This window comes from Delphinapterus leucas, chromosome 8, assembly GCF_059928025.1.
Source record: "Delphinapterus leucas isolate spDelLeu-1000000601 "Yukka" chromosome 8, BTC_Dleu_Yukka2, whole genome shotgun sequence".
In the NCBI taxonomy this organism is placed as follows: Eukaryota; Metazoa; Chordata; class Mammalia; order Artiodactyla; family Monodontidae; genus Delphinapterus; species Delphinapterus leucas.
Genome location: NC_143136.1, coordinates 72,667,579 through 72,694,515, shown reverse-complemented (window position 1 = coordinate 72,694,515; position 26,937 = coordinate 72,667,579). Strand labels below are relative to the sequence as shown.

At 41.0% G+C, this 26,937-nt stretch overlaps 1 protein-coding gene across 2 annotated transcripts in view; it reads left to right on the top strand.

The window, feature by feature from the left end:
* Nucleotides 1-25,163, top strand: part of DAPL1 (death associated protein like 1) — a 100,573-nt gene extending 75,410 nt beyond the window's left edge. Inside the window, exons 1-4 of one of the 2 annotated variants that reach the window (XM_022570168.2) lie at nucleotides 1,961-2,163; nucleotides 10,073-10,160; nucleotides 14,535-14,595; nucleotides 22,260-25,163. In XM_022570168.2, the coding sequence (XP_022425876.1) occupies nucleotides 2,106-2,163; nucleotides 10,073-10,160; nucleotides 14,535-14,595; nucleotides 22,260-22,376 (324 nt within the window). In that variant the 5' untranslated portion in view covers nucleotides 1,961-2,105 and the 3' untranslated portion in view covers nucleotides 22,377-25,163. Of the gene's footprint in view, nucleotides 1-1,960; nucleotides 2,164-10,072; nucleotides 10,161-14,534; nucleotides 14,596-22,259 lie in introns of those variants that run through there. The other variant, XM_089916788.1, reaches the window with a different exon arrangement.
* The last annotated feature ends 1,774 nt before the right edge of the window (nucleotides 25,164-26,937 follow it).

Here is a 26,937-nt window from a genome sequence, read left to right as displayed (position 1 = left end):
AGACAACCACTCAACATTTTGGAGTATTCTCATTCATTTATTTAACAAATAGATATTTTTATTTACTGAGGTATAATTTGCATACAGTAAAATTCACCATTGTCGTGTGATGTATGTATGATGTATGATGAATGTAACCACCACTACAATCAAGACACAGAACATTTCTATCAACCCCCAAAAGTCCCCTCCTGCTTCTTTATGATGAAACCTCTCTCCTCACCCCCTCCTCTGGCAATCACTGGTCTGATTTCTGTTCTGTAATTTTGACTTTTCAAGTCATATAAATAGACTTGTATACGTGGCTTTTTTAGTCTCCTTTCATTTAGCACAATGCTTCTGAGATTCACCCATGTTGTTGCAAATATCTGTTCATTTCTTTTAATTGCTGAATAGTATTCTATTCTATGGATATACCACCGTTTATCCATTTTACAGTTGATGGACTTTGGGGTTGTTTCTATCTCTGGGCAATTATAGAATAGAGCTGTTATAAACATTTGCACACAGGTTTTTATGTGTACATATGTTTTCATTTCTCTTAGGAAAATTCCTAGGAATTAGATTGTTAGTCATGTACTAAGTATATGTTTAATTTTATGCGAAATACCAGACTTCCAAAGTGGCTTTACCAATTTGCATTCCCATCAGCCATGTTTGAGAGTTCTAGTTGCTCTGCATCTTCACCAGCATGTTGTATTTTCCAATTTTTTTAGTTGAGTCATTCTAATATGAATACATATGTGGTGTAGCTCATTGTGGTTTTAATTTGCATTTCCTTAATAGTTAATGATGTTGAGCAACTTCTTATGTGCTTACACGTTGTCAATATCTCTATTTGTGGAGTTTCTGTTTAAATCTTTTTCCCATTTTTTTTTTTTTTTTTGTGGTACGCGGGCCTCTCACTGTTGTGGCCTCTCCCGTTGCGGAGCACAGGCTCCGGACGCGCAGGCTCAGCGGCCATGGCTCACGGGCCCAGCCGCTCCGCGGCATGTGGGATCTTACCGGACCAGGGCATGAACCCGTGTCCCCTGTGTCGGCAGGCGGACTCTCAACCACTGCGCCACCAGGGAAGCCCCTTTTTCCCATTTTTAAATTGGGTTGTTCTCTTTGTATTGAGTTGTAAGAGTTCTTTATATATTCTAGATGCCAGTACTTGTCAGAAATATGCTCTACCAATATTTTCTCCCAGTTTGGGGCTGGTCTTCATCTTCTTAACAATGTCTTTTGAAGAGTGGAAGTTTTTAATTGTGTTGAAGAACAAAGAGACATTTCTAAGCACCTGCCTTTTGCTGAACTTTGATAGCACTGGAGATACAATAATGCCTAAGCTTACATTTGTACTTTTTCTCTTTAACAAAGCAGGCATCTCTTGGTTTATAGCCTGCTTTTTCACTGTCTCATCATGAATATTTTTCACAACATTAAATATTATTCAAAAACACAATTTGTAATGAGTACATAGTACTCTCATGGCTATATCTTAATTTATTTAACTATCCCTCTCTATTTGGGGGTGTTCATGTGGATTCCAATCAATACTAAAAAGAAAATAAAAGAGAGAGAGAAATATATGATTACCATCCCTTGCAGAAATCTCTGTGCACATCCCCAATTTTACTTTCTTAGTATAGATGCTTAAAATTGCAAAGACTGAGACAAAGTCATCACACTTTGTTTTATAATTGCCTCCTCAGAAAAACAACTGATGTCTTGAAGCAAAGATCTTGTCTTGCCCTCCTTGTCACGCGAGTATATGACAAAACCTGTCACATTGTAGATGCACCATACAAACTCGATGGATAAATAGTTAGAAGAAGAATTCCACTGAGCTTGATCCTTTCCCCTTCCTCCTGTGAAGGAAAGAGTCCCCTTAGCTGTCTACCTTGACTTCTCAGATGAAGGGAATAATAAGAAAGTTTCCTTCTAAGAGAAAACTTGCCCCCAAAATGTAGGTTCCCAGAAAAGCTAGATGACAAGCCCTGTTGCTGCTCAGCAAAGCCCTTAAGGGACCCCGCCCCCAGCCCATATAAAGCCAGGGTGCAGTGGGGCAGCCGCACTCAGCCTCCAGAGCGCCGGCACTGACCCTGGCCCTGGCACGCGCTATGGCAAGTGAAGTGCAAGTCCAGCTCTCCGCATTGAAAGGGGGGCATCCTCCTGCAGGTAGGCTGCCCACCTGCCCTCTGTCCTGCAGACAGCAAGACCCCTCAGCTGCTGCTGCCCCTCCTTCCACGCTGCGCCTTCCACAGAGGTGCCCCAACAGAGCAGAGGCTCTCAACCTCCCCTTGTTCCTTTAACTTCCCCCAAACTGAGTTCCTCCTGTCTTTGATCCTTTTAGGCTTCTGTGTAAAAATCACCTGGGGATTTGTCAGGCCCGGTTGAATGAAAACCTAATTCTATGTGGGAGTACAAGGGATTGGGCGCTGGTGGAAAGGAGCAGGTGGTGAGCTTGGGCCTTCCCTCCCTGGCTGCAGGTTAGCAGCGACCCATTCACACCTGGAAGGTAATTTACTGCCATGGAAACATTCCTCCCTAGAGGTCCCAGCTTTCGGACTCAGTCTCCCGAAGATGCCTGTACGTCATCCGACTTCATACCCAGCCAATCCAGCTTCCACACTGAAGAGAGCAACCCAATTTTTCTCTCCTTCTCAGGCTCTGGGGTCGGGCAGTGTGATCAGTAATGTCTTTTGTCTGTCACCAAGCTGAGGAGCACTTTTTAATAAGGACACTAGTGTGGGAGGGGTTGACTGGAAAAGGTAGCTATCAAGGCATTTTGCAAAACATCCACAGTTCCTTTCTTTTTGTAAAAAAGGTATGCTATTTATATCCACTCCCTGGAATATGGAAATTAGTTTTATTGTACTTAACCATATGTTCACATAGATTGGCTGAGGCATGCAGGCCTATTTTTAGCTGATTTGATGCTCTTTTAACTGCCTTTCTTCTTTTTTCCTTAAGAAATATCTCAACAACTTGACCTCTTTGTTCTTGCCTTTCTCCATTAGCAAAATTTATGTACTGGTATCATTCTTTGGCTCCTCTAAGCCAAGATGATTTCAGTCATCTTTGCTGCAGAGGGTGATGGCAGGTATAAACTTCACAAAGCATCAAAAACTGACACAAGGTTCAGTGGCTTTCTGGTGAGCAGCCCAGCCAAAGTCAGAATTGTTACTACTAATTCTGAGTTTCCACTTCTCAGCACCCTGTCCTGGTCTCCTGTGGCAGACTCCTGACTTTTTATGTTTGTCATTGGATTTAGGAATATTTAACATTATCTCTATTTAAAATTCATGATGCTAAATAATGATCAAGAACTATCGATGCAAATTATTAGAAGTTTCTACACAAGGACAAGAGAAAACGCCATTCTCTTCCCGCCACTTCCACCCCAATCCTTGGTAAAACAGTTCAGCTAACACTTGATTTGCTAAATGACGTTTATACACAAAGATCACAGGGATAAACTTAACCAAGTGAAAGTTTGAATGGAACCACCAGGAACTTTCTGTCTCCGCCACTAATGATTGCTAATTACTCTGTGTACATAGCCCACCATGACGCCATCAAGCATGTCACAATGCCTCTGGTATGACAATTAATTATTATGAACTGTGACACTACAGATAAGCGGTTGGGGATAATTAGAATGGAGATGAAGGAAGACTTTTGCCTCCCCACTGAGAACAAGGGAGCAAAGAAGCCTCATCCTTCAGCTTGTCTCGCTATATATTTTAAGTCTGAACCAGATAGCTACTGTACAAAATTGTATTTATAGGACAAAAATAATTCATTGCCAGAATTCCATTAAATTTCACCTGATTTTTATAGGCAATGGACAGGTCCATGAAAGTAAGACACAGACATGATGAAAGGTCTGTGAAAGGTCTGACATGGCCTTTGGAATCAGACAGTCCTGGATTTAAACCCCGCTTCCCTTCCACTTCTCTGAGCCTCAGTTTTCTCATCTCTAAAGCAGGCGGTAATAAATAACATTGATATTGTAAGGTTGTTATGACTATTAAAGGAGATAACCTATGTAAGGTACCCAGCACACGAATGTTAATCCCTGTAAAATGCAGGCCTAGTAAAACACATAGCCATCAAAAGAAATGATTCTCCTCAATTGCAAGACCTCCTGATGTTTGCAGGCAGGCTGCATTCGGCACTACTGCAGTCATCAGAGCAGAAGAAAATTGCAGTGGGAAAGAAACATATGCCTGCTCCATCATGGTTGAAAATGAAACCGCTCCAAAGTCAGCCAGCTGTAACTTTCCCACCTACACAGGGGGTGCTTAGTGGGTTTTCTTTTATGTATATTAATATAACATATTGTACCTCTGTGGATCCTGGCTATAAATTTATGCTGTAAAACAAGACTACATTAAACATGAGGCAGCCTGGGCTCTAGGAAGCTTAGCTTTTCTGCTAAGGATTTTCTGCTGCTTTGGTTTGCCTCGCTCTCAGTTTTTAAGAACTCCATTACCTGAACGGTCAAAAATGTGTGAGTAGAAGGTAATCCAAGGAAACCGAGTACATATGTGATGAACCAGAAAAAGCAGCAGTTCATGAGTTTTTGTATATTCCTTGCACTTTAATTTGTTTTAAGGCAAATGAGTCAGAGCCATCAAAGGGGTCACCACTGAGAACCCCCAGAGAGAATCCATTTTCTGGCTCATTAAAGAGACGGAAGTTTGGGGAGTGTATCCCCAAGGGTGAAACTAATGCAGAAAATGGGGAGGAAACCATAGCTGCAGAAGGGTTAGTATGGTTTTTTAAAAAGCAAACACCAGAGGCTTAATTCTCTCAACTCCAGTCTGCTCATGTCAACTTCTGGGAGTTGATCTGTGAGGTTCAACAGAGAGGTTACGAGACCCACTACCCCACAGGTCACAGGGACAGGGGTTTGATGACAAGAACGGCTGCCATTCACTCAATCCTGTGTGACTGGCACTGCACAGAGCCTTCTAGACACAGCACCAGTACTGCAGACTGATGATGTACCCTCATCCTTGTTTCACAGAGGAGCAAACTGAAAGTCAGCAAGGTCGAGGGACGTGCCCAATGCCACATAGCTGGTGAGAAGGGGCAGAGACGTGACAGTAAAGTGGGCCCAGGTCAAGCCCTCTCCCTCTGAAGCCCTCTCTCCTTGCTTTTCCTGATGAGAGTCTTTTGTCTTGACTGACAGTTTAGAATATGCCAAAAAACTCAACGGTGAATGCAAAGTAAGCGTTTTGCAAACATCTAACCTTTTAATTAAAATCTTCAAATGAACGTTCTAAGTCACAAGGCAGAGTTTGCCCAAACCTCTGTGGTGGTCAGCTTTTTCACACACATTCTCCACTGATTAATGAAGGAAAGAAGCTCTTGCACAGTGTTTGGTAGAGGGTAGTCAAGATAAAGGAAGATAAGCCTGCAAGAAAAATTGTGCAATATAGCATTCTAAACTCAGAGGTCAACTTTCGAAAAGTTATAAACTACAAAAGCAGCCACAAAATTATACCTCTTACTCAGAGATAGGAAAGCAAAGTTTCATTTTCTCCACATCAATGTAGATTTCCTAACGAAACTATCCAAAACATCTCTCTCTTACATTTTAAAATCTCTAGTTCATTTTGCATATTGAAAGGACCTAAACATGGAATTATGTGATTACAGATTTTTTAAAATAAATTTATTTATTTATTTTTGGCTGCGTTGGGTCTTCGTTGCTGTACGCGGGCTTTCTCTAGTTGCGGTGAGCGGGAGCTACTCTTCTTTGTGGTGTGTGGGCTTCTTATTGCGGTGGCTTCTCGTTGCAGAGCATGGGCTCTAGGCACACGGGCTTCAGTAGTTGTGGCATGCGGGCTCCACAGTTGTGGCTCGCGGGCTCTAGAGTGCAGGCTCAGTAGTTGTGGTGCACGGGCTTAGTTGGTCCGAAGCATGTGGATCTTCCCGGAACAGGGCTCGAGCCCATGTCCCCTGCACTGGCAGGCAGATTCTTAACCACTGGGCCACCAGGGAAGTCCTTTACATTCTCTTTGCATTTCTTTTGGGATTTGTTTCTCTGAGTACACTATATTCTTTCAAAAGGGAGGGACATGATAGATTTTCTTTTGTAGGTAGGTGGGAAGAGTTAGAATCATAATAAAGACCTTACAATAAAAATCATCTAGTTCAACTTCTACCAAACTCCCCAAAATCCTTCTAAAGTATTCATGGCAGATACACTTCTTTTCTTTACTTTAACACACTAAGGGACCAGAGATATACTATTGTACTACGCAATCTTCTTCACTTTGATTAACACAGTTATATGTAGCCAGACTCTGCCTTTCTGGAACTTTCATTCTTTGCTTTCCATTCTCTCCTCTGGAAAAACATAAATATAAATAATAATAACTACTAATTATTAAGTGCCTACCATGTGCCAGCTGCTTATGTCACCTCTATTCCCTAGGACAACCTAAACAGTCAGTATTATTCCCTTTTGAAGGATGCAGAAACTGAGCCTCAGAGGAGTTTATCTTGCCCAAGGTCACAGAGCACAGGAGGGGGTAGAGCTCTCTGACCCTAGATAACATTTCCTTACCAGTAAATCATTCCTCCTCCACAAGACAGCCCCTAAACTCCTTGAAGATGGCACCATAAGCTTCCCTTGAGTCTTTGCTTCCTCAGAAGCGATCTTTCCAGTTTTCCCAGTTGCTTGTCTGACACAGCTCCTTCTCCACTCTGGTTGCTCTCATCTGGACATTCTCTAAATTGTCTGTGCTCTTTCAAATGAGTGGCACAGAGCTTAACATTTCAAAGGTCTTCTCATTTTTAACTATTGCTTATTTTAACTGTAACAAGTGTGCTTCTATAGTTGGCTATAATAACCAGTGGAAGAAAACGTGCAAAAACAAAAGCATCAGAGAAAACAAAAGGAACACTAATAGGAAAGTAATTACAGCACTCCATGTTTTAAAAGCATTTGTCACAAGGAGGATGAAAGATACTGCTGGGAGAGATACTGAAGGCTCAAGCTCTAGGTCTAGACCTATTGTGATTTGATTCCTCTTGGTAGAAGAGGCTATGAACCACACCACTCCTCATACAGTGGCACACCCTTCTCAAGCAGCCTTCCAGAAAAAGCCACCCCTTGGTTTATTTCATCTCTGTATTCCAGGGCTATTCAGAAGGTGTTTCCACATTATTTCATTTCTGTTGCTGATTATTTTGTACGCCTTTTTTTCATGTGTGTGTGTGTGTGTGTGTGAATTTAAAGCAGACCGTGTATGAAAATAGGATTTTTTTCCTGGACTGTATCTAATATTACAGAATTCTAGTGAGACACCTTTATAATCAATAAAAAAAAACTTGGTGATTCAAAATGACCAAGTGGAGTTTATTCCATGAACACAAGAATGGTTTGATAGTAAAATATTCATTAATATATATTTATAAAATTTTTATCTATTAATATAATTAACCTCATTAAGGTGAAAAACCATATTATATATATGATGATAAAAAGGCATTGGATAAAATTCAACATGTGTTTGTAATTTTTAAGCCCAATGAAACAGTAATAGAAAGATATTTCCTTAATATGATGAAAGAAATATATTTGAATATACATTATATATATTGTAAATATGTGTGTGTGTATATCCAACTAAGTATATACATCATACTTAATGCGAAAACACTAAAAGCAATCCATTAAAAATTAGGATGACAAAAAAAAGAATTAGGATGACAAAGATGTCCATCATCACCACTATTTAATATTATTCTAGAGAAAGTAATATTATAATTATTTGCAGATTATATAAATTTTTTTTACCTGGGAAATCTAAGGGAGTCAACAAAAATATTATAAATAATAAGAGAATTCAATAAGATCTGGGTATAAAATCAATGATATTAATATAAGAACAACAATCTGTGAAAGCTATAATGGAAGAATAGACCCTCTCTACAACCACAACAGCAGCAACAAAGAGAAAATACTTAGGGAATAAACCTAACAATAAATGTATAAGATTTATGTGAACAAGTTACTGAGGGACCCAAAAGAAAATGTAGAAAATGGAAAAGCATACCATGTTCTTGAATAGAGAGCAACCAGGAATATAAAGATACGAATTTTCCCTTAAAAAAAAAAAATCTATAAATCTAAAGCAAGACCATTAAAAAACTACCAGCAGGATTTTTTGGAGGAAATTGACAAACTGATTCAAAAGTTCATATGGAAAAATAAATAAGGATAGCTAATAAAATTCTGCAAAGGAAATGTAGCAAAGAAGGACTATCAGAATTAAAATACGTTAGGGACTTCCCTGGTGGTCCAGCGGTTAAGACTCCTCACTTCCACTGCAGGGGGCAGGGGTTCGATCCCTGGTCAGGGAACTAAGATCCCACATGATGCATGGTGCGGCCAAAAAATAATTTTTTTTTAATATGTTATAAAGCTACAGTCATTAAAATAAAGTTGTAATGGCATATAAACAGAGAGATTAATGGAACAGAAGTCCAACAGGACAAATGGACCAAAAATGTGAACAGTTTATAAAAGAAAATACAACTGGCTTCTGAAACACAGAAATAAGCTCAACTTTTAATAAAATATTAGAAAGGCAAATTACCTTTCTTTTTCTTATTGGTTGATAAAGCCAAACATTTTCTAGTTCTCACTGTTGCTTGAGATACAGGGAAACAATCACTGTCATTGTGGCTGGTGAGATTGTAAACTGGTACAACCACTGTGAAGGGTGACTTTGGCAAGATTTAGCAAAATTTCAAATGCACATACTCTTAAGAATTAACAAGATCGCTTCTAGGAATTTATCCCATGGATATACTTGCACTTGTGCAAAATTATGTATATGCAAAGGATATTCATTGCAGCATTGTTTGTGATAGCAATGGATTAGAAACATCTAAAATGCTGCCATTTAAAAAAATATATAGGTATGTGTATAGAATGTCTATCGATGAATACATAGGGACTTGTTATCGTTAGCAGTATCTAGGGAGATGAACTGGAGGCTTAAAAATAATGGTAGAAGGGAGACTGCAGACCTTTCCATGATTTTTGAATTGTGTGCCTTATGCATGTACTATTACATAATCAAAAAAATTAAATAATAATTTTAAAAGAAAAATGATGAAGTCAATTCACGAGGGCATTGAGAAATAGGTTTTCCTATTTTTCACTCTATTGGAGCCAGTTTTAGAAAATTGCCAATCTGACATTTCCATAAAAAGAATTAACAGGTTCAAACAAATCAACGTCCATTTAGCTTTTCCTCATTTGAGCTTGTCAGATTTCAGATGTGCAAATTTCCTGGGAACAGAAAAAAGTATTTGCTTTGACTTGCAATCTGAAATGGGCTGCTCCTTTTCAAAAGTTGATTTCATCTGACATTGTTAAACACTTGAATTGCTGTTAGGTCATCTGTAGCCTAATTAACACTAATTGATCTCTTGAATGGCAGGATTATTAATGCAGTTTAATTACTCATTAGAACATCTGAGCTCTTCCAACATTGGAGGTTTGGGGTCTGGGATGGAAGGTGGGCATCTGGTGGGATCAGAAGCATCTCTCTTGAATTAAATGCCTGTTACCACCACATGCCCTGACTTTTGGCTCATTCTTCAATCTAGCTTTTGAAAGCTTTGGTTGAAAAAAAATCTTGCAAGCCTTGCACTTTAATCTTGTGGGAAAACAGAAGGGTCACATTGGAATTGTCGGTTGCTGTCATGAAGAATGTAATTGGTTTGATAATAAGAAAAAACGTTTTTCAGTAAAATGCCTAAGGGAATAAATTGTTATCTCCTCTCCAAATCGAAGGTGTAAACACCTCTGCATTTTTTAGCCTCAGGTCCCCCTCTCCGAACACAGACAAGCAAAAACCTTAGCCCTTCTCTCCTTCCCACCTTGTTTGCCCAAAATATTTTTTTCTTCTGTTATGCTAGTTCAGGGTACTTTTTGATTATGTTGTTTTAGATTAAAGTTTAGCTCTTCGAAAAGTTCTGAAATTCTTCAAATCTACAATAAATTCATACCTTGAATAACAAAGCAAACTTGTTGATGCTTATTTGTTTATAGTGAAAGCTGGAGGAAAGCGAATTTCCAAAAAACAAGAAATTGGCCTCTTGGAGAGACACACCAGGAAAACGGGATTAGAGAAAACAAGGTAGGGGACTACTTAATTTCTTTTCCTTCTTCATCTTGATTTTTAAGTGACTCTACTGCCAGAAGTCAGAGGCTTCGCTGGATCTTAGGACAAACCAAGGCTCCCTAGGCACTTACTAACCTGAGTTAGAGGCAGCTGGCATGGTGGGGTGGGGTAGGGGTGGGGGTCAGCATGGGAGAGGGGGTTAGCTACCCTCTGAAGGACTCTCTCTGCCCATCCTCCTCTTCCCTGCAGCCAGCGCAACTGCCTCCTGCTTAAAAAGCAAGGTCCTGAATGCATCCAAACAGGACTCACATCCCTGTATCTTATTTTCACCTTAGCCTTTAAAGTACTGTCCCTAAGCTGGCCTTGTGTTTGTAATATGCTTTCTGCTGAAGCAAATCTGAATTAAAAATAAATGTGCTTTTATTTTAAATTCCTCACTCAATTATTTAGAAAATAATGGCCACTGTATTTGGCACATCTGGAAGGAATTTGGATATGGAGGTTGTTTTCTCCCTGCTCCTTCCGCAGTAACCTTGACACACTGCACCTTTCTCAGAGCTAAGCAGAGAGCCGTGGGCTGGATCTCATGTACAAATGGCTCAGCCCCTCTATGCCTTGGGTAAGAAAAATAGTGCCTTCAAAAAGAAGTGAACATGAGAAACTAGCTCCTCCAAGTAGAGGCGCTTCAGAGCCTATTTCAGGATGGTTTCCATAGGTGAGCTCATGAGTGACTCAAAAGGAGTGAAATAGAGGATGCTCAGATACATCCTTAAGAGTTAAAATGGTAACAGTCTCAGAAAGAAAGTGTGGAGGGAAATAGGCTATGGAATTTCTCGGGGCTTTTTCTTTCTGTATAAAATTACTTTTTAGATCACTTTAAAAGTTTTCTTCTCAATTTCTGGGAAGGAAATTTTTTGAGGATTTTTCTACTTTAAAATGAAATACTCTGGGCTTCCCTGGTGGCACAGTGGTTAAGAATCCTCCTGCCAATGCAGGGGACATGAGTTCGAGCCCTTGTCCGGGAAGATCCCACATGCCATGGAGCAACTAAGCCCGTGCGCCACAACTACTGAGCCTGCACTCTACAGCCCCCGAGCCACAACTACTGAAGCCCGCGTGCCTAGAACCCACAAGCCACAACTACTGAAGCCCGTGCACCACAATTACTGAAGCCCACATGCCTAGAGCCCGTGCTCCGCAACAAGAGAAGCCACCGCAATGAGAAGCCTGTGCACCGCAATGAAGAGTAGCCCCCGCTCACCACAACTAGAGAAAAGCCCATGCACAGCAACAAAGACCCAACGAAGACCCAACGCAGCCAAAAATAAAATAAGTAATAATAATAAAATATAATAAAATTAAAATATAAGAATTAAATTTTAAAAAAATGAAATACTCTATCCAAAATATATAAAGAACTCATACAACTCAGTAGCAGGAAAGCAAACAAGCCAGTTTAAAACTGTGCAGAAGATTTAAATAGACATTTTTCCAAAGAAGATATACAGATAGCCAACAGGTACATGAAAATGTGCTCAACATTATTAATCATCAGGGAAATGCAAATCAAAACTACAATGAAATATCACCTTACATCTGTCAGAATGGCTATTAACAAAAAGTCAAGAAATACCAAGCTGTGTCAAGGACTTGGGAAAAAGGGAACCTCTGTGCACTGATAGCTTGTAATACACATTGGTACAGCCACTGTGGAAAGCAGTATGGAGTGTCCTCAAAACATTACAACTACAACTACCATGTGATCCAGCAATTCCAATTCTGAGTATTTGTCTGAAGAAAATGAAACCCTAACTTGAAAAGATACATGCACCTCCACATTTATTGCAGCATTATTACAGTAGCCAAGACATGGAAGCAACCCAGGTGTCCATCAACAGATGAATGGATAAAAAAAATGTGATACACACACACACACACACACACACACACACACATACATACATACACACAGAGGAATACTGTTCAGCCATAAAAAAGAAGGAAATCCTGCCACTTGTAACAACGTGGATGGACACTGAGGGCATTATATTAAGTGAAATAAGTCAGAGAAAGACAGTGCCATATGATCTCTCTTGTATATGGAATCTAAGAAGAAAAATAAACAGGACAACAACAGCAAAAACTCGAGCTCATAGGTGCAGAGAGCAGATTAGTGGTTGCCAAAGCTCGGGGGAGAGGGGATTGGTGTCTGGGGTAGAAAATGGGTGAAAGAGATCAAGAGGCACAAACTTAGAGTTATAAAATAATTAAGCCCTGGGGATGAAATTATAGCATGATGACTATAGTTAATGATACCATATTGTATATCTGTAAGTTACTAAGAGAGTACAGCTTAGAACTTCTCATTACAAGAAAAAACATTTAACTATGTATGGTGAGGGATGGTAACTAGACTTATTGTGGTGCTCATTTTGCAGTATATACAAATATCAAATCATTGTGTTGTACACCTGAAACTAATGTAATATTATATGTCAGCTATACCTCAATTTTTTTTTTTTTTTTTTTTTGCGGTACACGGGCCTCTCACTGCTCTGGCCTCTCCCGTTGCGGAGCACAGGCTCCGGACGCGCAGGCTCAGTGGCCATGGCTCACGGGCCCAGCCGCTCCGCGGCACGTGGGATCTTCCCGGACCGGGGCACGAACCCGTGTCCCCTGCATCAGCAGGCGGACTCTCAACCACTGCGCCACCAGGGAAGCCCTATAGCTCAATTTTTTTAAATTTGCCCCTTTGGCATTAAGCTTTTGTTTCTTCTGAATCAGAAAATAACTATCGCATAATTAAAGCAAAGCTATAAGTCCTCAAGGGTGGGAGTCACATATTATTTATCTCCTGACCCAGCATCTAGGACAGTTCCTAGAACAGAGAAAGCACTCTGTAAATGACGTCACACTGTCGTTGAATTGCCAGCTGGTTAACTTCAGAAACCTATCCTGCTGCTAAAACCTGACTCAAGTGTAAGCCCTGTTTAGTGTGACACCGCTAAACACGCCTGGGCCAGGGGCTCAGGAGCTAGAGTCATAGCTTGGAAATGACCTTCTAGTTGGCAGCCATGGACAAGTCATCCGTTTCTTTGCACCTCAGCAAAAGGGACTTACTGTTAATTCTAACATCAGGTGAACACTGCAGGAAGAGGAGCTGCCTAGAGGGTCATAAAGTGCTGATTGGAGCCCTCTTAAAAAAAATTCAGGGCTTCCTTGGTGGCGCAGTGGTTGAGAGTCCGCCTGCCGATGCAGGGGACATGGGTTCGTGCCCCTGTCCGGGAGGATCTCACGTGCCGCGGAGCGGCTGGGCCCGTGAGCCATGGCCGCTGAGCCTGCGCGTCCGGAGCCTGTGCTCCGCAACAGGAGAGGCCACAACAGTGAGAGGGCCGCGTACCACAAAAAAAAAAAAAAAAAAAAAAAATCAATTGTTTTCTAATAGTCATTAAAAGGTGGGAATTGGACCACTACAGAACTTAAAACAGCAGAAAAATACTCTTTTGTCCTGTTTACCAGGGATAGATATAGGTATGTGGAAGCTGAATCTTACAGAATTGGAGGACCATGTTAAGGAAAAATAATACAAAATTACAAATATGAAATGGCTAGGGCCCCTCCCAGGGCCTTGAAAGGAGACTGTGCAGTGAGAGGCCCTGAAGCTTCCCTAGCTCCCCCATGAGCCACCTCTGCTCTTTATATCCGCTTTGTGAGTGTTTGCATGGATAGGATTTCCTCCTTTTTGTGGACAAACACCTCCTTGTATCTTCTAGGAGAATAGCTTTTGAAAAATATAGCGTAGAAAATAATCTACGCTATGTCCATACCCCAATAACTTCTACTAACCAACACAAACCATCCAGAAAAAAGTATGCCAAGCGCAGAGTTCCCTTCAAGAAATTGCACTGTAAACTCAGCCCTGATTGAAGCTGTCCTAGCAAATGACTTGGCCCGAGAAAGAAGCCAGACACAAAAGAGTACCTGCCGTATGGTACATTTTATGATATACAAATAAAGTCAAAACTAATATATGGGGCTGTAAGTCAGGGTAGTGATTATTCTTAGGGGCAACTGGTTTGACTACTGTTACAAGTTTGTGAATGTTCACCAGCCTGTACGTTGATAACATGTGCACCTTTCTGCATGTATGCTGTACTTTGATGAAAAGTTTAAAAATATTAATTATAATAAGTTGGCCTGCAAAGCTTGTTGTAGTACATGGGCATACAGAGTAGGACTTTTTTTTTTTTTTTTTTTTTTTTGTCTTCCAGAAGTAGCCAAGCAGAATGAAAGCTTAAAGGCCAAGTAGAAAACCCTCTGTAAAAATGGCTTAGCCTCTTTAGTGGGAAAGTTTCCATTTCTATGTGAAGTTTCTTTTCATCTTCACAGTGCCATTGCAAATGCTGCCAAAATACAGACGACGGATGCCCTGAACGATACGCTGGAGAAGGTGAGCCGTGGGTGAGGTACATCACGTGACGCTCCCAGCCAGTATTCACCCAGCCAATCGGGCTGCATGGGTGAATGAGCTGATGACCACTGGGGTGTTTTCCAACTCAGAGGTTTGATGTCCTTGTGAAAGAATCTGCTCTCAGTTCAAGGAACACGAAGTGGTTTTGATGAGAAAAGCTGATGCTCCCAAATTCCTAGTGTCTAGTAAATCATTTCAAAAATATGATAGTAAATTAAGCAAGAATCATGATGCCAAACTGGCAGAACTTGACGTTGCCATCCCAAATATTTATTGGAAACGCTGACCTGTTGTTATAAAAAAAAGGCAGCCTGTGTATTGGGAATTCAGCCCTTTTTGAACTTCCTCCCCACCACTGCACTCCCAACAGGAAATGTTTGATTTGAGGCCAGGGTGTGTGGTGGAGGGTTGCCCATTTGGGGGCTGGAGGAAGCCTGGGCACTGGCTGACTTTATCTAGTAAAGTCTATTTATGAAGGTGGTTGACCATTGCTATTTTTATTTCCGTATCTTGAATTCTTTCTAAGTAACTCAGGAAACTCAGAAAATTCTTCCCACGTAGACAGTGGTTTAGTTTTGGATTCAATCTTTTGTTTTTAAATGTTGTAAGTGAGCTGAGTGAGGGTCCTTATTCTACTTCTAGGGGGCGGGTGCATTGAATTCAGGCATTGAAGGACCACTCTTTCTGCTGCCCCCATATATATTGAAGAGACAGGACTGGGGGGGTGTCCTTTGCAGAAGGAAGACTTGCTGTTATTACCAAAATCAGGGGTCTGAAAAAGATTAGAGTAGAAACTGTGCAGCTAGACTTCTGAGACCCCTGTTTAGCACTGGCTTCTCCACTTGCTACCTCTAAGGTCTAGAGCAAGTTACTGATCCCATGCCTCTGATTCGTCATTTGTAAAATGAAGATAAGGAAGAGGATATATATACTTCAGATGGCTGTTGAGTGGAATCAATGAGGTTCACACACAGGAAGTTCTTAGAACAGTGCCCGACACAGAGCAACCTGCCTGCAGTCTCTGCTCTAATTAGTAACATCTGTTTCATGGCAATGAAAAGAAAAGGTGTGTCTGAAGCCCATGAGGCAAGTAGTATCAGGCAAGATCTTAATGAAAGACGAAAGCTACAGAGCCTTCTCATGTAGGGGGGCTTGGTTCTCCCATCAGATAGATCGGAAGGGGTGCGATCATAAGTGACTCTTTGCCTTCCTGACTTTAGAAGAAGGGCAGGGATGGATGATGACCCGCCACGCACATTCTCCGACCCCTGCCCACTAAACGCTTCTTCCTCAGGGGCAATAGAATGTCCACAGTAAGTACAGCTAAGTGGAATAGATATATTCCTCTAGAATATATGTTAACCCAAAATAAAATGTTTACAGAGAGTGGTCAGTAAAGGTTGATGATGTTGTACTTTAGGTATGATGCCAGAGCCTTTATTGTTTTTTATAGACACATGTGCATATGTCTATGACATAAAGGTTCTTTCCCTTTCATATTGTTCTTTCATATCACTTCTGAATCTCAAAGATAAACAGAAGAATCAAATAACAACAACAATAAGTTGTATTTAGAAATCATAAGAAAATATTGAGTTGGTGTGCTGTTACAAATATTTTTAACAGCAATTGTATCTTTTTTTTTTTTTTAAAGCCGCTTTAACACTTAGCTCCATGTCTACTGGCGTAGGTCCATGGCTAAGACTGCATAGATTACTGGTTAGAACAGGTTCTGGCATTCTGGCGTCAGATATCAGGTGCCTGGGTCCTATGCTGACTCCGTCACTTGCTAGCTGTGTGTCTTTGGGCAGGTTTCTTCATTTCTCTGTGCTTCTGTTTCCTCATATGTAAATGAGAATGTGGTTTATAGTATCCACTTCACGAAGATGTTGTGAGAATAAAATGAAGGTATAGAACATGTGCAAAGGACTCAGCACAGAGCCAGACACAGTTAGCCTGCAGTAAGTGTTAGCTTCTATTCCCAAGGAGATATCCTACAGGGCATCACTTGGAATCCAGGCAAAGGATAAGAGACCAGCAATAAAATCAAGTCCCAAGATTACCATAAGTCACTGCCTTGAATATGGAAGTTGGTGGTATCCACATGGTCCCTTACAGCTAAGAAAAATCTTCCCTGAATCCATAATCCAACCTGAAGCATAATAGGATTTCATAATAAAAAAGGTCAACCTGGGGTGGAAAGACCAACGCCTTTTAAGAAATAGATCTGCTGAGATCAGTGGTTGCCAGAGAGTGGGAGGAGGGGTTGACCATAAAGTGACAGGAGGGTATTTTGGGGGGTGAAGGAACGGTTCTATATCTTGACTGAGGTGGTGGTCACAGATGTTATGCACTTGTGAAAACCCATAGAACTAAACACTAAAGGGGGTATCTATTTTACTGTACATAAATTATACCTTAATTTTTTAATGAAAAGAAATGCATAACTAGCAGCAATGAAGACCCAACGCAGCGAAAAATAAATAAATAAATAAATAAATTTAATTTTAAAAAAAGAAATGCATAACTATACAGCCTAACATAAAAAAATAAGACATATAAAATATAGAGATTTAGGGTTTCCCTGGTGGCGCAGTGGTTAAGAATCCACCTGCCAATGCAGGGGACATGGGTTCGAGCCCTGGCCCGGGAAGATCCCACGTGCCACGGAGCAACTAAGCCCATACGCCACAGCTACTGAGCCTGTGCTCTGGAGCACACTAGCCACAACTACTGAGCCCGCGTGCCACAGCTACTGAAGCCTGTGCGCTCTACAGCCCGTGCTCCACAATGGGAAGCCGCCACAATGAGAAGCCACCGCAATGAGAAGCCCACGCACGACAAGGAAGAGTAGCGCCTGCTCTCCACAACTAGAGAAAGCCCGTGCTCAGCAACGAAGACCCAGCACAGCCAAAAATAAATAAAATAAATTTATTAAAAATATTTATAGAGAGAGAGAGATAGATATCTGATGATAAATTTTCATCTGCATTACAGTGATTTTCCCAACAATATATATTGTCATGAAGATCTAACAATATACAACTGGCCAGAAGAAATATAGTAGCAGAAATGAGGGTCATAGCCTCTGCATTTATTAACATTCCTTCATGCCCTCAGCTAGAATTATGTCTAGTTCCTAGAACCCATGTTAATTCCCATACCAGTTTAAGAACTTAGAGTCCAAAACAGTGAGAGTTATAGCCCTATTCATAGGAGCTCAGCAACCATTCAATCATGGCAGGAAATTTCTATCCATATGCCAATCATGTCTGGATACCCTACTTTAAAGCCAACCAAGGGTTTAAGATTTGGGAGATTGGAAAACAATTCCCAAGAGGTTGGAATTGTACAAATCTAAGTGGGAAGCAACCTAAAATTTTCCCTCCCACTCTTTCCCCCACTCATCTCCACACAGACTTCACTCCCCACTACCTTTCAAGGTAGGTAGGACCCTCCCTTCTTCTCTAGTCAGTCTTTCTCACCTCTTCCAGCCCTAAATACTGAGAGAATTCATGTTGCCCACTGACAGGCCACATCATGTGTTTATTCCTGTAGAAAAAGGGTTGTATAACCCCAAAGCTCTCTAAGATAAAAATCTAGGAGACCTGGTCTTAGACCAAGTTCCATCTACCCCTCAGAGTCACGTAGCTCCCCTGAGATCTACGATTGCTCGTTTACTGAATTATTTTAAGGCAAGGAATGAGAGAGACTGATACTGCCAAATATATTCATTCTCTCGATAGTTACAGAAGTTAAGTTTGGCAATAGTTGTGAAGCTTCTCCCAACATAAAAGTATCCAGTTAAACCATTAGTAACAGGGCTGGGTTATAGTGCAGACGGGGGTGGAATGTTGAAGCCTAGTTAAATTGGGGCCACTTTTCAAGCTGCCAGCTATGTCACCAGGGCCAAAGTTAGTGAGATGTATGTGAAATGGGATCCTGGGGGAAGGGAAACTATCAAAGGCATCTGCAAATCTAAAAAGGTTTCTTTTGTTCTGTGTAGGATGATCCTTGAATTTCATTGACTCAAGCTGAATGTTTTGTTTTAAGCACTTTGCTTAACGGGGTGTGGAAATCTAAGTGCCAACATTCAAGTTGGAAGTTAACACCCTTCAAAGATGAATGGAAGAGCTGCCAGTCTTCTAATACCACCTGACTTCAGGCTCTAAAACAAAACCTGCCACTGACTTTTTAATTTCTAGAATTTCTTTCATAGCTCTAATCATAAAGACTTTTACCATACTTCTTTGACTTTTTCTCTGAAACGAAAAATGTAGGCTCTGGGGTCACGACTACCCAAAATGAAGGTAAATTCTCAATGTGGAAGTTTCCATCGATCTGCTTTTCAAGTTCAATATTTTGCCCCTTATGGGATGGAGCCACAGCCAGGAAGAATCCTTACACATATCCTTCTTTCTCTTGTGGGGTTAACCTAGATTCTTTTACCCTAATGAGTCAGACAAACACCTTTCATTCTACAAACCCTATCATTTTACAAAGATTAACGATGAAAAATCCAAAGTGTCCCCAAAGTTAAGATGTCAGACTAAAGCAAAGGTTGTAGGTTAGAAACCTATTCCTACTTATTTCTGGTCTGGACTTGAATATAAAATGTTCCTATCTCCATTGGTTTAAAATCTACAGAAAAGAATCGGGGCATTTAATGATTGACTATTATTTACAGTTCCATCATCTGAAGGTAGACCCTTTGTAGACTCTCCACCCACAACCCCCAAGTCTTTCTATATTAGGATGCTCCTGATTGAGGGGGTGGGGTATTTGAGAAAGAGAACTTGACTCTCTGGTTGTATTTTCACCTGTCCCTATAAAGCCCTTACCCTCTGCAACTTGTACATTTTTAATTTAATAATTATGGGCAGTTTATCTAAGGCTGTTATCCTTGCCGGAATTGTTTCCACTATTTTCTCAATCCTGTTGATTTTTTTCCCCCTAAATTTTGCCAGACCAGTTCACAGATGGCCAACAGCCCCCAGGGGCAGTCTCCCATTCATTCTGATCTGTGGCATTCCTCTTTTGAGATGCAGTTGAGCAGAGCTTTTACAACCTCAGTTAAATGCCTTAGTTGAAAGGTAGCCCCTAACCCTTGTGCATTCCTGGTGAGAATGTAAAATGGTGTAGCCACTATAGAAAACAATATGGCAGTTCCTCAAAAAATTAAATATTGAATTACTGTATGATCTAATAATTTTACTTCTGAATATATAACCAAAAGAATTAAAAGCAGAAATTTGAAGAGATATTTGTGCAACAGTATTCATAGGAACATTATTCACAATAGTTAAAAGATGGAAGCCACCCAAGTGTCCATCAGCATATGAATGGATAAACAAAATGTGGTCTATATACATGCAATGGAATAGTATTCAACCTTAAAAAGGAAGGAAATTCTGACACATACTACAACATGGATAAATCTTGAAGACATTATGTTAAATGAAATCAGCCAGACACAAAAGGACAGGTATTACATGCTTTCACATTTATGAGATACATGAAGTAGTCAAATTCATGGAGAGAGAAGGTAGGATGGTGGTTACCAAAGGCTGGCAGAGGAGGTAATGAGGAATTATTCTTTAATGGGTACAGAGTTTCAGTTTGGTATGATGAAAAAGTTCTGGAGATGGATGGTAGTGATGGCTATACAACAATGTAAGTGTATGTATTGCTGCTAACCTGTGTATTTAAAAATTGTTGAAATGGTAAACTTTATGTTTTATCGCAATTTTTTAAATGATCAAAACATGTAGCCCCTGAATTGCGGAGATAACCCTGGAAATGATCACCTTTCCCACCTCCACCCACCATCACTCTGACACCTTAAGAGCAACAATCAACATTGTGGTTTTCTCTCTTCTTTCTCACCTTGTCATCTTGCCCCATCCATCTCACCTTGGCTAATTGTCCAGATTTCTGTTATATCAGAATTATTTGTTCATTTCCTTTCTCACCCTCCTTTACCTTACATTTGACTTTAAGTAACTTGCCAAGTAGGTCTTCCTACCTGTAATCTCTTGAATGTGATTTAGAGCTAACCTGAAATAATCCATCTGTTTTAGTTGACACTAAAGACACCTAGTCTGGAAGAAAACTACTGAAGTCAGTGACCTCTTAAGTTTCCTTCTGGTTCTAACGTTAAAAGAAAAACGAAACAAAACACTCTGCCCTTACCACACTATAAAATGTATGTCATGTGGCCCAATGATATCTGATCTGACAAAAAAATAAATCAGCAGCTCTTTTGTTAGATTGTAAAGTAATACTTATAACCAATACCTCAATTATGTTTCTTCCTTTCTGCTAGAATGCCAGCATAGACTGTCCTTGGGTTTAATTATTACATAACTTTTACCTTCTCATTGTAAAAGAAAACTTTTAGAGAAGCAAAGGCAAAGTAAAGAAAAAGACTAGGAATTGCCCATAATTCTACCCCTTAGAGATAATCATTGTTAACACTTCAGTGTATATTCTTCCAGTATGTTTAATTTTTTTAAGACCAAGAAGAAAGAACTTTCTGGAGCCAAGTTTCACATGAAAGGGAATGTTGTGTGCTCAGAGCTCAGGGACATTTGAGAAGTGATGTAAGGCACATATGTTTTCCCTGGCTTAGAAGAGCCCAAACAAACCATAAACAGTGATGTTTGGGGTCATGAACAGTTTATCTCCCCTTTTATTTGAGTGTCAAGGCAAGGGCATCTAAGTTCAATAGTGATAAATTAAATTCCTGGTGAGCTGAGGCATCCCTTCCTTGCTGGCTAGGGAAGGTGTTCTTAGGTACCTTTATACTGAATCAGTGGGCTTGAAAACCAAGAACTGGAATGGAACCGAAAGGCCTCTGGGTCCAAATTCTCCTCCTAGGAAAACTATGCCTGAAAGACTTGCAACATTGGGCATCCTTTCCATCTTAAGCTGTCCTTAATGTAAATTCCATAAGGCCTCTTGGTTCCATATGAAATTCCTCTTATTGTCAAAGTCTCAGTCTGTGTTAATTTAAATCTATTTAAGCTCATTTCCTCATACATGTCTTCTGCAGAGATGACTAGTGAGAACTTTTGTTACCTGAAGCTAATAAGTCATTCCTCAGCCTTCTCTTTACCAGACTGTTTATTTGAACCTTATAAAATGGCCAGTTTCACATACTTCAACCTAAAAATCCCCTAACTTCTTTCAGAGGTTCTTTATTTCTGATCTTCTGACATCCGAGGCATTCTTCCTCCCCACCCCAGGACCTTCTTCAGTGTCCCCATACCCTTCTTAGCATATAGTGTTCTGTATATGCATAGTATATATGCCAGAATAAATTCTAATATTGGAGGACTGATGAAGATATTTCTAGCTTTAAAAATGTCACTTCAAAACATATATATATATAATTTATATAATTACCTTATATATTTTTATAATTTTAAAAAATTAGAAACACACTAATGAGGGAAAACCCAGGTTAACAAGTATATCCATGGATACAGAGCTAGAGGTGGTATGGAAAAAAGAGATACTATCAAAGAAGTAAACAAAACTGTGAAATTCCTCTGACCAGCTGTTTTGTTTTCTACTACTTTAATACTTTATGACCCAAAAGATCCAATATGCTCATTTTTTTCTTTCCTCCTCACCTTTAGCTCAGCCATAAATTTCCAGCAATAATGCACATGGCACATCAAAAACCCAGACCTGCTCTGGAGAAGGTCACGCCACTGAAAAGGATCTACATTATTCAGCAGCCTCGAAAATGTTAATCTGGGATGTAAAACACAGCCGTCTAGCCGACTGCCTCTAGTATCTGAGAGCTTAGCAAAAAGGACTGACTTTCCACAGGCCTAGTGCACTTTCTTGGTAAATAAAACAGCTTTTATGTCTTCTCTTCTGACTTTAGGTAATAAAGCATCCGAAATTGCAAATCCAGTTCATTCCTGGGCCTCATTTTGGTCCTAGTCAGGATCCCATTGATGTTTACGTGTGTAATTTTGTTGAATAAGTGGAGAATCTAGAATACTGGACTACCCACTCCACCTCCCTGGATAAGCTCTTTTCTCCTTGATGCGGACCGAGTGGTTTCACCCACAGTGAGTTCTCCCTGAAGGCAAAGGTTAGAAAGTGGTACACTGAGCCTTGCAAAGGCCAACATTCTATGCAAACGTAAGGAGTGATTCTTCTCAGTGTGTTTGTATAACATGCTCAAGTTTTCACTTGAGGTGAAATGTCTTTTCCAGGTTCCCACATAAATACATAGTTTGTTTTGAAGGTTTGGTGAGGGAAAATGAAAGTATTAGATTTATTACAGACATATTCTCTTCTGCAAAGCAATCAAGGTCGGAAGGTAGAGTTCTAGTTTCAAGGGGAGATTTACTCAGGGCCTCCCACAAAGTTGATGCTCTAGAACTGAGGGCCCCTGATGCTACAGGACATTGTGGTTGGGGTATAGAAGTTGGTGTTAACTGGAGGTGGAGGTGAGAGGGAAACCTGCTGTAGCTCTTCTACCCTCCGACACACACACACACACACACACACACACACACACTTCATATGCTCACAGGTGAATAGCCAAGAGCATCCTCAGGTGACAGTAGGGGACAAACACATTTTTTTCCCACAGAAGTTAGCTGCCACTCATAGTTCCACCATTCTGCACCTCTAACTAATAATGCTATCCAACAGTCAGCATTTCTCTCTACCCAAGGAAGGGGTCAGCACTCCAGCCCATCATTTTACAGGTTGACAGCCCTTGGAGTATGACCTGATGCCAAGACTGTCTCTGATTCCTGGAAATCCAAAGGCACCTGGCGAAGGCCCAGTGGTCATGACGTTGCACCCCACCCCCTCTCCTGAATTGTTTGACTCTTTTCAGGATTAAGAGAACTGTTTGAGACAATATCCAGCTTCAGTCAGCGCCAGCATGAATCAATAAGACAGTTAGTCCTGACCACCCCACGCTGGCTTAGCTCAGTTCCCAGTCCTCTGGGACTATTGTCAGAAATATTCCAAAAAGGTAAATGTTGCAAGGCAAATAAATGCACAGAAGTTCAAGGTCAGCCATCACTTCCCAGGGGACAGTAGCAAAGTATAAGCCAGATGGTGGGTACTAGGTATAACATTGGACTGTGATAAGGAAACTGGGGTTCTACTTCTGACACTTACTAGGTCATAAACCTCAAGCAAGCCACTCAACCTTTCTGATCCTTGTCATACAAGCATAAGAACATCTGACCCCTCAGTTGAACCCTCGGAGTAGCATAATGGGAAGAAGACAAAATGGACACAGGGATTTGTAATAAGCCATTTAAAGGGTATTGAGAGCAAGGTGATACCAGGATGATTGTCCTAGAAGCCACCAGAACTGTAGTAGTTGCAGAGAACTATGAGAGATGACATAAGCTGAACCTAGAATAGGAAAGCTGAAGATTTGGGCTAGATGACAGCAGGGAGGAAACTGGGGAGGACGATAAGACACATGGGAAGCAAAGATGGCAGCACTGCTCCATTTGCCTTTCCAGAGGGTGATATGAGGACCAACCACCCCAAGGAAATGCAAAGAGAAAAGGATGACATTCTGTGTGTCCTGAGACAGAAGGTGAATTGCAGGGGAAGAGAGGCTGCTCAAAATGACACTAGGCAGCGAGGACCCGCACATTAACCTAGGCCCACAGTTGCAGTCACTTGAATCACCGAATCATAGGAAGAAGTTTGATGTGAACTGCAGATCTGAAAGGAAACTGGAATTATCTTGGAGACTGTCTTGGAATGACTGGAAATATCTTGAAGAAGAACCAGGCTGATAAGAGAAATTTGTAGTGATAGGGCTGTGCATGTAGAAAGCCAAAGGGGCTGTTCCCTCTCCCTCCTGGGGAATGCAGCCCTGCACCAGTGGGCTGTGACCCCACGCAGTTAGAAGCCCCTATATGTGGTCACAGACCCAGCAAAAGCCAGGACGATGGGGGAGGGGGCATCCGTCAGTGAAGGGCTGGGGGTTTACTGACAGGTAATGTAGCTCATTCCTCCTCAGTTCAACAGGCTGTATCCTAGGCACTACCAAGATGAGTAAGACACTAGCCCTTGCCCACCAGGAGCTCTTAGGCCAAAGGGAAGTTGGCAAGCCAACAAACCAATATGGAAAGTTTAGAAATGGCTCAGTGCGGGGCGAGGGATGTGCTGGGGATGAGGTCATGTACAGGAAAAAAAAAATGTGCTAGCTGTGGAGATCAATGACTCCCATGCAGATCTTTAATGAACAGACTTTAATTGAGCTTTTTATTTTGGAAATTTCAAACTTACAAACACGTTGAGTGAATATCATACTGAACTGTCAGGTACCCATCACAGAACTTCAACAATGCAGCCAATCTTGTTTATGCGTAACACCCCCCTCCACCTCCCACTGCCACTTTTTCTCCCTCTTCCCTCTTTTCTTCTGGATTATTTTAGAGCAAATCCCAAACCTTAAATAATTTCATCTAGAAATACTTCAGCATGTTACCCCAAGAGATAAGTGCTCATGTGTGCATGAGTGTGCACTCACACTCTCTCTTTTTCTCTCTCTCTCTGTCTCTGTCTCTCTCTAAATTGAATTTTACAAATATGGTGGAGCAAAAGGGAGTATGGTTTACATGAATAAACCATCCAAGAATCTTTCACCATAAAAAGGAGACTGGCTAGCCACAAGAGCCAGAAACAAAAACCAAAACACTACAGAGAGAGAGAGCAAGAGAGAGAATGCTGAGACAGGAACAGCCACAGAAATGACTGCTGTGGAATTTGAGAAAACAGTGAGAAGTGGCACTTCTGGAGGGAAAGTAGAAAATTAAGATGACATGCAGTTGTCAGGGGTTAACGAGAGGTACAGGAAGGAAACAATAGGGAAATAAGTTCTTGTTGAGGAAAAGGATAAAGAGAACACTTAAAGATAGCTAGTTCTGAGGTCACTCAGATTAAAAAAAAAAACAGGGTATGATAGGAATAAAGGAGGGTAAATAAATGGCAGTAAAAATTAAAGTCGATTTATTCAACAAACATCGATCAAGTTCCTCCTGTGCGATAGGCTTTCTTTTGTTGGAACCCAAGTCCAAAGAGACTATGGCATTTGTACATATTATGTTTTAAAATGAATGTCTAGGGCTTCCCTGGTGGCACAGTGGTTAAGAATCTGCCTGCTAATGCAGCGGACACAGGTTCAAGCTCTGGTCCGGGAATATCCCACATGCCATGGAGCAAATAAACCCGTGTGCCACAACTACTGAGCCCACGTGCCACAACTACTGAGCCCACGTGCCACAGCTACTGAAGCTGGCACGCCTAGAGCCCGTACTCTGCAACAAGAGAAGCCACCGCAGTGAGAAGTCCGTGCACCGCAACGAAGAGTAGCCCCCGCTCGCTGCAACTAGAGAAAGGCCACGCGCAGCAACGAAGACCCAATGCAGCCAAAAATTAATTAATTAATTAAAAAATAAAATGAATGTTTAGATGTCAGCAGGAACTGCCACTCCCTTCAAGTAAGATTAGCTCAGATGCCCATCCTGCCTCTACTGGATGTTCAAAGCCCTCCCCATGGTACCTGTGAGCCTCTAGGGGGTTACATTGTCATGGTCACTTCTGATTTCCAATAGATTTGTTCATTACTTGCTGTCCCCATATCCTACCACCCTGCTCTTGGCTTGGGACTTAGCCCTTTTCCACGATAAGCCTTACCAAAGATTTGGCATAGATTTACATCACAGGAACCAGACAGCTTCCAATAGAGTATTAGATAGCCCCACTCACTTCTCACTCTCCTGCAACCTGGATTTTGTTCACTGCTCATTGCACCCTTGGCAGTCTCCTATTCCTCACACCATCTTCCTGGATGCTTTCATCTCTCCCACTCTCCCTTTCCTCACTCTTCTCCTCTCCCCCTCCTCCTGATTTCTATTCCATCCCAAATCAGCAATTAGTATTTCTGTAGTTGTCTCGACTCCAGAAAAACTACGTCCTTAGGGAGTCACCTTACCACCAAATCATCTCCCTGCCTCCAGCAAGTCTGACATCAACTCTCAGGAGGTCAACATTTTCATCCAGATACAATAGAATGGATGAATGATCAATCAATTAATTAGTTAATTAGAAAAAGCAAAGTGACAGAGAACCTGAGCCAAGAAAAATGAAGCGCCAAAGGAAAGAGGAAAACTTGCAAAGGAAACATTAGAAGATTAAAAGAAAACACACACATACACACACACACATACATGACTAAGGTAAGCAGCGCTTTAACTAAATGAGTACAGTATTTTGTGAAATCCTCACAACAATCATGAGGGATGGTAGCTATCA